The sequence below is a fragment of the Musca autumnalis genome, unplaced genomic scaffold (assembly GCF_047663935.1).
Source record: "Musca autumnalis isolate F117 unplaced genomic scaffold, ASM4766393v1 scaffold_4, whole genome shotgun sequence".
Classification (NCBI taxonomy): Eukaryota; Metazoa; Arthropoda; class Insecta; order Diptera; family Muscidae; genus Musca; species Musca autumnalis.
In genome coordinates, this window is record NW_027411977.1 from 132,350,507 (window position 1) to 132,367,559 (window position 17,053).

The 17,053-nt window shown below is 37.8% G+C and overlaps 1 protein-coding gene across 2 annotated transcripts in view; it reads right to left on the bottom strand.

Moving 5' to 3' along the window:
- Positions 1-810: 810 nt before the first annotated feature.
- LOC141402809 (uncharacterized) overlaps positions 811-17,053 on the bottom strand; it is a 152,442-nt gene continuing 136,199 nt past the window's right edge. For both annotated transcript variants that reach the window (XM_073984791.1, XM_073984792.1), the window contains exons 8-9: positions 11,248-11,415; positions 811-11,149 (exon numbers count right to left, since the gene is read on the bottom strand). In XM_073984791.1, coding sequence (XP_073840892.1) covers positions 11,249-11,415 — 167 coding nt within the window. In that variant the 3' untranslated portion in view covers positions 811-11,149; position 11,248. The remainder of the gene's footprint in view (positions 11,150-11,247; positions 11,416-17,053) is intronic.

Consider the following 17,053-nt stretch of genomic DNA (forward strand, 5'->3'; position numbering starts at 1 on the left):
CTAATTTACATTTTCCTTCATTCTTATATGTTTGCATTGAGCATCTCTAATTCTACTCAAACCTGTGTCATGTATCCTCTCATTTTCTTTCTTTGCGATTTCTTACTGCATTTGCCTTAATAACTTTTCCTGTAAATAAACTCACTTGTTACCAAATCGTCAACCATTATTGTTGTTCATTCGGTAAGCGCTTTGTTCAAATATCCAAATTTGAATAAACCAAATAAAGAACCATTACTGTTCTTTACAAGTCACGTATACGCTTGTCTTTTATTTCTTTTCTTCCTATTCCTGCCATACGAGAGGAAAGTATTTCGAAATCCACGGAATATTTTCTTATCCAAAACACAGCAGTAAATCCAGCATTCTTCCCTCCAGAAATACCCATATCTGGCATTTTCACCCATATATATTTTACTTAATCACAGTGGTGTAGGGTATCATATAGTCGGTCACGCCCGACTTTGTTTCTTTCCTAGCTGGTTTTTTGGTTTTTTGTTTGGGAATGTGCCCTGCATTCCCTTGTGCATATCTTCCTTACTTCCGTGGTATTTTATATAAGGAAATTGACCGTGGTGCGTGTCAGTCGAGGACAAAACCAGAACAGACCGTGCTGTATCTTGAAAATGTAACCCTTATTCCACGACAATGTTTTTGGAACAATGTGGTTACTCACCGTTATCGTTTAGTTATCGTCTTCGTTATCTCTTAGTTTCAAATAAAATTCGAATTTTTTTATATTTGTTAATATTACATTTTATTCTTGTTCATTTTTATAATCCTGTGTCTGTAGGTTGTATATTTTATGGGTTTTTGTATATTGAATGTATGTTTGTAGGTATGGATAAAGAATATTGTTACCTTATTTTCATATAAATCTTTACTAATTTAATGGTATAGTGTCTTAGTAGCAATATGACGTTTTTATATCGGATAGAAGTGTATTTCTTTCATAAATGTATGTATAGGTATAATTATTACTTTATATGTATGTTTCCATATACTTATTTATGTATATAGTTGCTTGTGTGTGTTTCTTAGGCTAACAGTATTTCCTTTTCCATTAGAGGGCCATTCATCCTGAATACAATGTTTCTTTTTGACTTGTGGAAGTTATATCGTTCCTTGGTTGCGGCTATATTTTTGTTTTTCGATTCATTGAATTAATTATATGATATAATGTATGTATACATAATTACTTTTTTATTTAATTCAAATGTTTTGTATATCTAAATAGATAAGGTGTATTAATATTATATAGGTATTTATTCTTTTATGAGTATTGTGTGTATATAGGAATATTATGTTAATCATTTGGTTGTATAGGTTTTTTATAACTATTATTTAGTTTTGTTTTATCTTCTTTATGTATGAATACATATTTGAGTTTTTTTTTTTTGCTTTTAATGTTTAATGTTTTCTATTATTTTATTTTAATTGGAACTAAATGATCTTTTGATTACAACATCGTACATACAATGATTTCGAATAGTTACACATCGACTGGCATAGTTGCTTAACACCTTCACTTTTTTAAGGCTGTTCCAATAACAAGTTTGCCAAAAACTATTGGAGCAGAGAATAAAAAAGGTCAACCAAACTTAAAAAAGTAGAGAATTGCCACAATCGGCATAATACCCTAGACAGACGCAGCGTTAATTTGCATTAACTGTCTTAATTATCCACATTCTTAATGCACAAAATCAAAGGAAATTTAAACTGAATTTAGGTATTTCAATATGGCAATGCTGTAAAAGAGAGCCCATATTTATGTAGGATAGAGAACATATTCATGCTCTGAGACACAATTTGCATTGAAAATCAATTGTCTTTTGTCAAATTTCCATGTTTAAGAAAATAAAAAGGGAAAACAAATCAGAAATTTTCGCGTTTCTTTCAAATAAGTAGTGGTCTTTCTCGAATAGAATAGCAGCTAATCGTTTTTCGCGCCCTCTATCAAATCTATTTTTAAAATTTTTATTTTCAAAAGCATTTCATTACCCACCATACCAATTCTATCGAAAATAATATCTTCTTCAAATGTTCCTTTAGAGTTTTGCGACATTTTTTTAGTATTAAAAGGACTCAAAAATATCGCGAATAAATTTAATTTATTTTTGCATTATCGTGGTGAAAAGGTCAATGGTAGAAAGTATATTTGTTTCGCATATTTTGGCGAACTTTTGCAAAACTTTATGAAATGGTCTGCTGGGTACAAGCAAATAACACAAACAGCTGTTTCATAAATGCAGAAACTATCGTCTGTCAGGGTAAAAAGTTAATTCAAATTAAGGAATTTTTAATGCAAATTAACTCTGCCGTCTGTCTAGGGTATAAAGCAACTTTTTTAACATCAGGCTCATCTGTGCCCTTGAACAGACCAAGGATATTTCCTAGATGCGACTAGAGAGAGCATATGACCGCTGCTCCGGCCATGATATTAAGATTGTTCTAGGAGCCGGGTTGTCAGATTTTTTCTAGCTAAATCGCCAAATCAAGTGTCAGAAATCGCCAAAAACCGCCAAACCGCAAATTCTTCAGTTTATGTTAAAAAAATTATACTGTATTAAGCTTTTTAAGTTTTGAAAAAATAATTTGCGATAATAATTTGTATACCAGTAGTGCGATTCTCTAACCCATGTTTTGAGTTATCGACAAAAATCGGTAAGATTAAAATGCTTAAAATTTCGATAACTAACGATGTTTTTCGGTAAGTCAGCGACGAGTAGTCGTAAAGGAGTGCTGTAAACTTTTATTTGAAAATGTCGTTCATAATTTTGCGTTTTAACGTTACCGATTTTTGTCAGTAACTCAAAAAATGAGTTAGAGAATCGCACTACAGGGTGAAATTCTGAGTCGATCTATGCATGTCCGTCCGTCTGTGATAAGAACTTTAGCATCCAGGAAAATTGAGATAGAACACCAAAAGTTTCCACAGAGACAGGTAGATCAAGTTCGAAGATTGGCTATATCGGCCAACGGTTCGTATTGGATCTTCATAACAGTACCGCCCCCTATATAACAGTACCATCCGATTTCAGGTATTTTGAAGTCTTTTTTCGCTATATATTTTGATCGAATTTGCTTTAATTGAGCAGTGGGAACCCTTAATGCCAGATTATAGCTAATTCGATCAGAAAATGTATCTAAACACTAAAAAAAAACTGAAATCGGGCGGTACCGTTATATGGGGGTATTCCGCAACATGGGCCGATATAGCCTATATTCGAAATAGACTTTCCTGCAAACAAAAGACTAATCTGTGCAAAATTTTAGCGTACTATAGAATGATTACCACAAACGGACGGACATGCGTAGATCGACTCAGAATTTTACCCTGATCGGGAATATACATACATATTTACTTTATAGGGTCGCAACAGAAAAACAAACATAATATCGACGCCTCCAAACAATAGTATGCTAAGTCGACTTAGCATGTTTTCAAGTTCTTTACATTTTTATATTTAACGTCCTTTAACTTAAATTCTGTCAAATTTTGGTAATGATCGGACAATCCGAACAGAAGTTATAAACAAATATTTACATAGCATAGTACTGAAGGTCAAAGAAATTTTCAAACTTTTAGAGCTTGTTCTGCAAAACTCGCTTTTCAGAATTAGCAAACTATTATTTGGAGGTGTCGAACGTCCTTTAACTTAAATTCTGTCTAATTTTGGTAATGATCGGTCAATCCGAACAGAAGTTATAAACAAATATTGACTTAGCATAGTACTGAAGTTCAAAAAAATTTCCAAACTTTGAGAGCTTCTCCTGCAAAACTCACTTTTTAGACTTAGCATACTATTATTTGGAGGTGTCGATATACCCTCAATATTATGGTGGAGGTTACAGAAATATGTAATGGATTTTTTGTTCAAATATATTACAAGTTGAATTACGTATTTACTATCTCATACATATAAAACAACAACCCAGCAAACCAAATGTCGGATGTCCGACACATCTGAACAATTTTGTAAGCAAAATTGTTCAGATTTCGTTCCGATTTCTATACGATTTTTCGTAGATAAATTCGTTCAGATTACGTTCCGAGTTCGGAAAAAAATGTCGCAAGTAAATCTCCCTTCGAATATACGAATGACGGAAACAAATTTCCCTTCGCACAACAATCACCTTTTGTATGTATCTAACATCAAGGCGTTTGTTTCGTTTTAGTTTGTTTGGTAGGAAGAAAGCATACCCACTGATTGGAACCTCAGCTTACTATGTCCCGTACACAAGAAAGGAGACAAGACGATTTGTGCACTTATAGAGGCATAAGTCTCCTACCCATCGAGCGTATTGTGTGACCTGGTAAATCAACTATTGACCAAATCTTCACACTGCCCTAAATAATAGAGAAGACCCACGAAAGACAGACAGTATGTGGAGTTCAGGAACAAGAAATCCAAGCCCCGTAGAGTGAAACAGGGAGTTCCCCAAGGAGGGGTGATATCTCCGGAACTGTTTAACCTCTACCTTTCCTGTATTCCGCCCCCTCCAGACGGCATTGAGATCGTAACGTATGGGGATGATTGTACGATCCTGGCGTCAGGTACCTACCCTGATGACATCTGGAGAGACTGAACTCCTATTTACCACATTTTTCCACGCGAGGAATATGCAGATATCCGCCACTAAATCGACGGCCACTCTGTTCACCACATGTACGGCGCAGTATAGAAGAGAGTTGATTATCAGGGTCGATGGTAGCAGAATTCCGACCACAAACTGCCCCAAAATTTTAGGGGTCACATTCGACACCACTTTCACGTCGTCCGCTCATGCCACAAGTCCCTAGCCGGCAGCACTTGGGGTGCAGATAAAGAAACCTTGTTGACCACGTATAAAGCGATAGGTCGGTCTGTGGTAAGCTATGCGGCGCCAGAACGAGGTTTCAGACGAGTTGACAATCTAATTTCTGGAGAAGAGTTTTGTAGCCCAAGCGAAGACTAAATACCAAATATCAGCTACTTCGGTGGTATACTGCGGTTTAAATCTTAAAAATTCCTAAAATCGTGGGGTACCGTATATAGATGCTATATAAAAACGTTGACCAGCTACGACAAATTTCTGGAAAAAAGTTTTGTAGCCCAAAGCGAAGATTAAATACCAAATTTCAGCCTAAGGCTAAAACCTTAAAAATACCGAAAATCTGGAGGTACCGTTCTATGGCTGCTACTTCAAAACGTGAACCTAAATATCTAAAATCGGGTTGTACCGTTATGTGGGGACTATACCCAAACATAAACATTCATAAACCAATTTTTGGTTTTTTAGCCTCTGGAAACACAAAATACCAAAGTTTTGCGGCAAGGGTTCAGAGAATTTGCCAATCACCGCTTTAGAGAGCTGTCCATTCATCCATCCATTCATTCAGATCTTTGGGTAGCTTAGATAATTTTCTGGTACATCATTATTGCTATAGCCGTTTGCTACATACATCCTGGTCGAATAACCGAAATCAGATTAAATTTCCCAGCAGAAGAGCATGAGCGCGATGAGCTTCGTCGTACGAATCCTGAAGACCCAGGAGTACTAGGCGAACGTAAGCCGAAAAAGTGGCTAGGTCACATAAAGCTATGCAACATTGGTACAGTATTAAGTAAATTGTGGGCAACAGTTAAATCAAACTCGAATCCGGAAAAGAAGGATTAGGAAATCGCTGTTACTTTCAACGGCGTGACAGTAACTGATCCGAAGAGGTGTGCGTGTTATTTTAACCGGCAGTTTGTAGAGCACCCGAAGAGGTGTGTGCTACGCCGTATAAGAAGAACACTCTCAGCAGAGGAGGTACCACCACAATTTTCGATGGGCTATGTTACAGACGTCATTCGAAACGCGATATCATCCAAAGCGTTGGGCCCTCACAGAATCTTAGTGGTAATGCATAGGCAACTGATTTAACCCGGTGTTGAGTATTTAGCAAGTGTCCTCAATCTATCTTTAGACACTCATATTATACCAGAAGTCGGAAAGTTGGCAGGCTGGTCCCGTTACAGAAGACAGGCAAGCATGCCAGTAGAGGTAAATCGTACAGGCCGATCTCTGCCTTGACGCCAGTAGCAAAGATTATTGAGGCACTACACCTTCCCAATATGAGAAGCAGTTTCCCAACATCAGCATGGATTCCAGAAAATCTACAGCACCTTCACACATACGAGTATCAAACGAGGATTGAACCAGAGCAGGTCGTGCAACCGAACAGTTATGGTGGCTCTTGACCTATCGAAAGCTTTCAATACTGTCAAACATGCCAAGCTGTTCGAGAATATAGAGAAAGCTTTCGTCCAGCAGGGTTTGAAACGTTGGACAATCAACTATATGTGTGGACGCCAGCCGTTTATAGAATTTAAAAATAAGTCCAAAACGCGGGGAGTGAAACAGGCGGTTCCCAAAGGCGAGCTGATATCTCCGGAACTGTTTAACCTCTACCTTTCTGAAATTCTACAGCCTCCAGATAGCATAGATATCGTAATGTATGCGCGTCGGGTCCCATCGTCGATGACATATGAGATAGTTTAAATGTCTATATGGCTGACTTAGTGCAGTTCTTCCGTCTGAGGAATATGGTCATCACCCGGACGTCTGAAATGAGGTTCCTCCTTAACATATTAGTCCATGGTGTCCAGATTCTGATTACTAATTACCCCGAGATATTGGATGTAACGTTCCACAGCATGTTTAAGTCGTCCGTGCAAGCCACAGCTATTTGCGACAAGATGAGAAGTAGGAACAAGGTTCTCAAGCCGCTGGCCGGCAGCACTTGTGGTGTTGACAAAGAAACCTTGTTGACCTCTTAACAAGTAATAGACCGGTCTGTGGTAAGCTATGCAGCACCAGTATTGTATGCAAATATTGTAGATGAATATTCAAACCTGTCAGAATGCCGCCCTCAGGACTGCAACAGGGTGTCTCCTCATGACACCAGTGGATCATCTACATGAAGAGACGAACATTTTACCGGTACATCAACATCACAAAATGTTGTGGATTTAATACCTGCTTGGGAGTTACCGCCGTGAGCATTCCTGCCACGATCTAGTGGTTTTCCCAACCTAGGCCCATCAGGAGAGGTCTCCATGATCAGGGTAAAATTCTAAGTCCATATAACCATTTCAGTCTGCCCGTCTCGCAATTTTTAAGATAGAGCTTTGTAATTTGGTATCGAAGTTCCTATTACTCCTAGGCTGTTTGGGCAATATCGGTCCACGTTTTGATATAGCTCCCATAGAATGGTACCTCCCGATTTTCGGTATTTTGTAAATGGCTCAAATTTGGTACTTAGTCTTCGTTAATAGTATAAAACTTTTCCCCAGAAATTTGTCGGTATAGGTCCACGCCTTTATATAGCCCCCATAGAACAGTACCTCCCGAATTTCGGTATTTTGAAGGTTTTGGCCTGAATATTCAACCGAAATGGCTCAAATTTGGTATTTAGTCTTCGTTGTAGGTATAAAACCTTTCCCTAGAATTTTGTCGGTACAGGTCCATACCTTAATATAGCCCCCATAGAACGGTACCTCCCGATTTTCGATATTTTGAAGGTTGCGGCCACAATAACCCACCGAAACGGCTGAAATATTTAGTCTTTCTTTTAGTATTTAGTCTTTCTTAGAGGTATCCAACTTTTCCCCCAGAAATGTCTCGGTACAGGCCCACGGCTAAAATTTGGTATAAAACTTTCTTCCAGAAATTTAGCGGTACAGGTCCACGCCTTAATATCGCCCCCATAGAACGGCACTTCGCGATTTTCGATATTTTGAAGTTTATGGCCCCAACAACCCATCGAAATGGCTGAAATTTGGTACTTAGTCTTCGTTGAAGGTATACAACTTTTCCCCAGAAATTTGTCGGTATAGGTCCACGCCTTCATATAATCCTCATAGAACGGTACCTCCCGATTTTCGGTATTTTGAAGGGTTTGTCCTGAATATTCAATCAAAATGGCTCAAATTTGGTATTTAATCTTCGTTGTAGATAAAACTTTCACCCAGAATTTTGTCGGTTCAGGTCCACGCCTTAATATAGCCCCCATATAACGGTAACTCCCGATTTTCGGTATTTTGAAGGTTGTAGCCACAATAACCCACGAAACGGCTGAAATTTTGTATTTAGTGTTTGTTGGGGTTATCAACTGTCGGTTTAAGTCCACGCCTTCATATATTCCCCTTAGAACGGTACCTCTCGATTTTCGGTATTTTGAAGGTTGAGGTCACAATAATCCCCCGAAACGGCTGATATTTGGTATTTAGTGTTTGTTGGGGGTATACAACCTTCCCCCAGAAATTTTTCGGTACAGGTCCACGACTTCAGTAGCCCCCATAGAACGGTACCTCCCTATTTCCGGCATTGTGATGGTTGTGGCTTCCATCGAAATGGCTGAACTTTGGTATTTAGTCTTCATTTGGGGTATTAAACGTTCCATATGAAATTTTTCGGTACAGGTCCACGACTTCAGTAGCCCCCATAGAACGGCATCTCACGATTTTCGGTATTTTGAAGTTTGTGGTCCCAACAACCCACCGAAATGGATGAAATTTGGTATTCAACGTAGACTAGTTGAAGGTAAAAACCTTTCCGATTGAAATTCGTCGATATAGACTTCAATATCCCACCGAAATGACAATTTTTTTATTTAGTCTTCCATGAGGTTATAAAATATTACACAAGACAATTATCAGTATATGTCCACGTTTTCCTATATCCCCCATAGAAGCGTATCTCTTGATTTTCGATATTTTGAAAGTTTTAGGCACATTATCTTACCGAAATATCGGAAATTTGCTATTAAGTCTTCTGTCCGCCAGGAATTTGTCGGTATAGATCGACGTTGCGATATAACCCCATAGAACGGTACCTCCCGAATTTCGGTATTTTGAAGGTTAGCCACATTGTTTTATCGAAATTGCTGAAATTTGGAATTTAATCTTCTTAATGAACGAAAGAAAACTAGTTGTTCCATTTTACTTCAATACAAGTCGTGTGGGAGGTTGTTATACCCTCCCACACGACTTGTATTGAAGTAAAATGGAATGTTCGGCCCGGCTGAACTTAACGCCGTTCTTACTTGTTCATACTGATGTGGTTGCGCAGGCATTCTTCATCTGTACTAGAAGAAAACCTATCGGTCTTCATCTATACTAGAAGAAGAACTATCGACCTTCATCTATACTAGAAGAAGACCTATCGACCTTCGTCTATACTAAAAGAAGACCTATCGGTCTTCATCTATACTAGAAGAAGACCTTCCGATCTTCATCTATCGGTCTTCATCTATACTAGAAAAAGACCTTCCGATCTTTATTCTAAAAGAAGAGTACCTCTATCGGATGACTAAGACATCAACTTTGATTATCACGTGTCTCCCTGCAGGGTCGTAGATCGACCTGAGGCCGAATTGCTCAAAATTCTCATTCGCTGCTTAGTTTTCATGATTCCCTATAGAACTGGCACCCAATATTTCTGGTCTTCACCTAATCTAAAGGAATTTCTTTAGGTCTTCATATAATCTAAACGAAGAACTTTAGATCCTCATCGTACCTATTGCTCTCACGGACTTTAAAGTGATGATTACTTTTCTGTAACTTTAGCTTTGTTCCAGAACTAAAAAGTTTTTAAAATTTTTACGACTTTTACACATTTTACCCGAAAACCCGTTCCCGTACAAAAAAAAGTTGTAAAATGTTCACTTCCCTTTAAACAAAAATGGCGCTGAATGACGCCCTCTTTAAAAACTTTTTACTCGACAATTTTAAGCGATTAAAAAATATTAGCATGGTTGCCGGCGTCTGATTGGCTGGTACGTCGATTTTGACATTTGCTCCAGCTTTTTTGACGTTATTTCCATTTTTGCGTTCCTGAACTTTTTGAAAAGCTTTTGTGTGAGAACAATTTTTTTCTCTTTTTCTCTTTTACAAGTTTTACTATTAAAAAGTACGGGAAAAAGCATTTATTTGTGATTAAGCGCCCAATCTAATGATTGAGAACCTGGCTCTGAGTTTTGCGGCTTCTCTAAAAGGGCCGCAAGTAGCGCCCAACTGCCCAAAATTCTTAATAGGTGATTTCTTCAAATGTCTCTCTAGAGATTTGGTGCCAATCTTCTAGGTCTTCATATAATCTAGAAGAGAATATGGTATTTTGGTCCTCATCTATTTTAGGAGAGGACATTTAGGTCATATATTCCAGAAGAAGATGTTGATTCTCGCCTGAATTTGGAAATAGGAAAGATATTAAGCTGCTTAAATTCTATCTTTCAAGAAGCTATTATTCCATCTTACATTTTCATTCGGCGATTTATCGCCTTTCGAAATCTGAAGATGTGAATGACAGTGGGAACGACCATGTGATGACAGTAATAGAACTGACACACAATATTTCTGGTCTTCACCTAATCTAAGGGAATTCCTTTAGGTCTTCATATAATCTGAAAAAACAGGAAAGTGAAAAAGTTGGTGGACCAAGTAAAACCTTGAAGTCTATGGGATTGATTTGGGATCACTTTAGACATACATACATATACATAGTTCCAAGCCGCGTGGGCTAAAAAACGGGACACTATGCGAAAGTGGAGTTTAAAGAAAGTCAAGGGGTAATTTTCAGACAATGGTTAAGGCTAATTAAATAACTTTGGTTCTAAAATAATTGTGCCTGAATTAAAAATTTCCTAATACAACAGAAGTAAAGTGTGACTTCCAATACAGTTTTGGCACAACACAGAACGATTCCAACTGCCTCTTTATATCTATGCAAATAAAGGCTTCATACGAGTACATACATACATTTGATTTTCATATTTCTTAATCAGCTAAATTTTTCCTTTTGAATAGTGTTTTCTTTTTGTTGTTGTTTTGTATAATAATTTAATTTTTAATAATTTTGATTTTGTTGGTCTAATAAAATTTTGTTGGAGTTGATTTTTTTTAATTTAGCACTTTGTTTGATTAGTTTGGAGTTTTTGTTTTCAAAATTTTAGTTGATTTTGAAGTCCGTTTCGTAATACTCTGATATTCTAATTTTTTCATTGTTTTTGTATCTGTCTACATACATACATATTTAAGTTTTTTTTTTGTTTGCTAGTTTCTCTTGCTTCATCGTTTTCAAGACACAACAGTTACTGGTCCAGTTCCGGAAAGTTTGCTTCAAACTGGGGGAGGAAGGAGGAGGGGGAATTCATTTAAATAACAATTAGATATTTAAACAAAATTAAATATTTAAAATAATTATTTAAAAATGAACACCAACGTTAAGATTTATACGACTCCGGCTGATAGACGGGCATTAATGCCGGTGCAGGCATATTGGTATTGGCTGCCACCACTGAAGCTGTAGGGGGTTTTACTGTAGCTGTTGTTGATGTTGTTGCTGCTGGTAATGTGGGTATATTAGCCTCAGGGTTACATTCTTTATGAACTGAAATAAAAAAGATATTGACATTTGATAAAATTTCATGACAAGAGGGCAAGACATTTTGTTGCTTTAGATACATATGTATGTATGTATGTATGTATGTATATTCCAAACTTCGGGGAAGCATAGCTGAATGCCTCGGAACAATCGGTCCGTTATGAGTAGCGTCACACGTCAAAAACAACAACCACATGAAAAATTTGTAAGTAATGCCAAGTTTGTTCTTGAAGTTTTCATGTGGTTGTTGTAACGAGGACCGTATGTGCCGAGACCTTAAAGGCCCTGTTGAGTGTCGCGTTGCAAATCGCTTATAATGACTTCATTTATAAGGGCATATCAGTTAGAACGACGAAATTAAAAAAATCTCGAATGTTTGTTCGCACTTCAGAGCCCACACAAACGAATAAGCGATATTCGACAATCGTCTATCGTGAATAAATTTTGTCGCTTTCTAAACCGTCGCTATAAGTGATTTAGACTGTACAGATATTAGTGCAGAGTCTCAGAGGAAATGTCCGACTGGCCATTGTCCTTGGTTTGACATGTTTAAGTCTTTGACGCTCTTTACTCGTAAACACGGTCAATGAGGACACCCGTACCAAAAATAGCGGAGAGTGTCATAGTTCGCCAGCCATAACCATCGTGTCACCTGGTCTGACAAATGACGTCACCTGCCAACCCGTCATTTTTCTTGGATCAGACCGTCTCCGCATAATTGTCTCCATCAGCAGACCGCCGGATTTCATCATCTCTGAACGCCGCACTTTCATCAATCACGGGAAAGCTAATTTGCCTAGTTTAGAGAGTTCATAAATCACCGCTTCATCCCTTCTGATCTTCGGGTAGCCGAAAGGACGTTCCGAGACGCAATCATTGCTGCAGCAGCTCGCCATATACCTGCTAGTCAAATACCCGAAGTCAGTGATGAGCTACGACGTGCTAAGCCCAGTGACCCCAGAGTCATGAAGCTAACTGAAAGTTAAAAGGTCGGTCGGTCAGCATAAGGGGAACATGTGGTTAAATCATCTGGAGAGTAGCAAGCCGGAGTAAGTGAATTGTGTTTAAGTCAGTCTGGAACCCTGGAAAGAAGGAAGATAGGACCTCGCCGATATGCTGATACGAGAGTTATTTCAATAGACAATTTGTCGAGCACCTCGGAAGTGACTGCGTCGCATTTCATATTTGCCTGCCGAGGATGAACCACCACAATTTACAAAGGATGATGTTGCGATTATCATCAGGAACGCTAAATCATTCAAAGCGTTTGAACCTGGTGGTATCTTCTAAAACAGCAGGATGTGCCTGGAGTCGAGTATCTCACTAAAATGCTCAACCTGTCGCTAGCCACCAATATCGTTCCAAAAGTCTGGAAAATGGGCAGGGTGGTCTCGCTACTGAAGCCAGGCAAGAATGCCAGCAAATGTGAATCGTACAGACCGATTTCGCTTTTGTCGCTTGTAGCAAATACTCGTGTGGCTTTAGTCCGCCCCAGCGTCAGGGGCAAGCTATCTCCACATATTTTAGTCGAGGACTCAACCAGAGCAAGCCGTGTGATAGAACAGTGATGGTGTCAAACGAAATTGATACTGTCAATCACTCCACGCTGAACATGGAGGACATCGAGCAGACTACCCCAAGTGCTGTCCGCCAGCGACTTGTTCCCACATCTGGGGCCTAATTACGACATTCGATTCGATCGAGTATTTGCTCGAGAATGACAAAATCAAACTACGAAAACCTATTCGCGCCACCAACCGTACATTTACTAAGGTAGATCCATTAGCAATTTGTTAACACAATGTCAAAAAGTTTTACAAAAATAAATCATTTTGTAAATTTTGTAGCACAACTTCATTCCGAAATTATTACCCAAAGTATTATTCAACGATTTCAACAAATATTTACATTTTTTCAGTAATAAATTTGTTTTTTAATTTTTGCTTTAAAATAAACACATTTTTTACCATCTGCCTTCTTAATGTTTTTTGAAGAACACGAGGTTTTTATAGTTCGATTTTTTCATTCACGAGCAAATACTCGATCGAATCGAATGTCGTAATTAGGCCCCTGATCTTGTCGCAAATAGCTACGACTTGTCTGACTACCTATGTATATATGCGGTCGTAAATTACACCAGTATAAACTCCGGTTCATCTGAATAGAACCAACCAATATTTGCCTACAAATACCGTTATATCTGACGATAGGAGAGGAATTGTAAATTATACTTTTTCTTGGACATGTAGAGTATTAGTAGCCAATATTTTCAATACCTAGCATGTTTCACATATGGGTTATAACTGTGCTTTTTACACGCTTTATGAAAAAAATTCCAAAATATTAGCATGTTTTAATGGTTCACCAGAATAGAACCATCCAAAGAATTTACACAAATCCTTTGTCAGATGTGGTAAACTTTTACAAAAAACTTTTTATAATTATAAATAAAGGCCGTGAGTGTTGATTGCCAACAAATATTGTGCAAAAAATATGTATTAGTGTCTTGGAATTTAATGAAAATCGATGCTTAGAGCTCCAATAAATATTCTTATGAAGAAATCGATAGAAACAGTTTATAAAGTCAAAATTTTATACTGAATTATGTTCAAAATTTTCAAGATTTCAATAAAATTATAAAGAAGCCACACTTGATAAGTTTATAAACCCGAAACAGAGGAAATATGGAAAAGATAACTCCAATTCTACCTTTCCAATCCAAAAATTGTAATTTTATCTCAGGAAAGTGAATGCAAATCGATGCGTTCCACCCAGTTTTGTTGGCCGTGAACATCTACAGGTCCAAAAAACTAAAAAATTCCCCCGTCGAATGCTTCCTGTCAACATCAAGGTCTTTGATTTAGAAGATATCGCATGACATGAAAAGCACATAAACATAGACGCTGTTTTTTGTGTAATAACGGATCAGAAATATTTTTTGGTACTTATACCATGAGCAAAAAATGTGTGAACATCAAATTAACGTCTGCCTTCCCCTATCACTAAGTTGTTTCTTCACATCAAATTTCTTGGAACCTTTTGAAATTCCAAGGAGTTGATGGTGACATGAAGTGTTCGGCGGTGGGATTTTTTTATTTTTTGGACCTGTAGATGTCCACGGCCAACGAAACTGGGTGGAACCCACCGATTTGCATTCACTTTCTTGAGATAAAATATCAATTTTTGGATTGGAATGGTAGAAATTTGAGTTATCATTACCATATTTACCCTGTTTCGGATTTATAAACCTATCAAATGTGACTTTTTTGTAATTTTATTGTAGTCTTAAAAATTTTGAACAAAATTTTGACTTTATAAATTGTTTCTATCGATTTCTTCATAAAAATATTTGTTGGAGATCTAAGCATCGATTTTCATCAAATTCCAAGACTCTAATACACATTTTGCACAATATTTGTTGGCAATCAACACTCACGGCCTCTATTTATAATTATAAGAAGTTTCTTGTAAAAGTTTACCACATCTGGCAAAGGATTTGTGTAAATTCTTAGGATGGTTCTATCCTGGTGAAGAATTAAAACATGCTAATATTTTGGCATTTTTTCATAAAACTAGTAAAAAGTACAGCTATAACCCATATGTGAAACATGTTAGGTATTGAAAATAGTGGCTACTATATACTCTACATGTTCACAAAAATATAATTTACAAGTCCTATCCTATCGCCAGATATAAAGGTATTTGTAGACAAATATTGGTTGCTTTTATTCAGATGAACCGGAGTTTATTAGAGTTGTGTAGTTCCGGAATATGGATACGTATTACCAAGCAAAAATCGATCTTTCGATCTTTTGATTCTTACTTAGAACTCAAGAATCGATCTTTCGATCTTTTGATTCTTACTTAGAACTCAAAAAACGATGACTCCTTAGTTGAAAATGTGAACGTTTTATTGTACAATGCTTCGCGTTTAACACTGTCGTACCGTTAGATTAACTTTGTTCATCAGTATAACAAATAATACAATATTGTTGTCTTGCTCTTACCAATGTATTCTGCATATTTCATTTTCGTGGTACATCAAAAAGTCAAAACAGAATTGATCTTTCGATTCCCACTACAAGAATCGAAGAATCATAATAGAAAATTGACCTTTCGATTCGCTATGAAGTCAAAACTCGATTCCGATTTTTAGATTCTTCAAATCAAAGAATCGAGGAATCGATTACTCGAAAATCGACTTGCGTATCCCTATTCCGGAAGGATCTAATTCCAAGGAACTATTCCGGACAAGGAACTATTGGAACTAAATCCAGCTCTTGCGTTTATATAGTTCCTCTAGTTCATATAGTTCCTTTCGTTCCTTTTATTTAACACCTACGTCGATTTTTCTTCGTTACTGTTTATTCGCTGCAATATATTTCGGTCACGAAAAAAAAGAAACAAAAAGAACGAGAAGCTTCGTTGAACTATTTCGGACTATTTGGAACGAAGAGACCGATGAAAGATTCATTGAACTATATCTGTCTCGGAGCTATTTGGAACTATATTAAGAAACTCGTTTCTTTTGGGAAAACTAACTAGTTTGCCCAACTCAAAAATATATTGGGGTAGATAGTAGTCGAAATCAGGACACCATCGACCAATATGTTCATTGGGAGCCTCATTTCAGGCGTCCAGGTAGTAAACAGAGTGGCAGTGGATTTAGCGGCTGATATTTTCATATTCTTAAGATGGAAGATCTGCACTAAGTTACTAAGCTACGTAGACATTTAACTTATCACATATGTTATCGACGATATGACCAGACGCCAAGATCGTACAATCATTCGCATACATTACGATCTCTATGCCATCTGAAGGGTAGAGGATCAACAGTTTCGGAGATATGACCCCGCCTTGGGGAACACCCCCACTCTACGGGTTTTGGACTTCTTGTTTCTGAATTCCACAAACAACTGGCGTTCGCACATATAGTTGATTACCTAACATTTCAAACACGGCTGGAGAGTTGTCCTCCCTACATCCTCGATCAGCTTGGCATGGTTGACTATATCGAAGGCCTTCGATAGGTCAAGTGCCACTATGACTGTTCGTTCGGTCGCACGGCCTATTCTGGTTCAGTCCGCTACTGATATGTGTAGATATGGCGTGTAATGCTGTAGTAGTTGATGTTGGGCAAAGAGTTGTACGCCTAGAATCTTTGCTACTGGCGACAGGATTGGAATAGGCCTGTACTATTCACACCAACTGGCATTCTTGCTAGGTTTCAGTAGCGGGACCACCCTTCCAACCTTCCAGGCTTCTGGTACAAATACTTAACTCCGGGTTCATCCAGTTGCTTAAGCATTACCATTGATATTCTGCGTGGGTCCAACGCTTTAGTTGATTTCGCGTTTCGGATGGTGTCTGCAACATTGTGATGGTGCCTCCTCGGCTGAAAAGGTTTTGATATGGAGCAGCACACTTCCCTTTGCCCTATATAACACGCGCACCACTTCGTATCTGTCATTACTTCCCGCATTCGAGAGTGATTTATCCGTTGCCTACAATTTACTTAATCCTGTACCAATGTTTCATTGCTTCAGGTGATCTAGCCACTTTTCCGCTTACGTTCGTCTATTACCATGATGACTTCAAGACTGACTCTTGGGTCTTCAGGATTCGTATTTCTTTTGTTCCC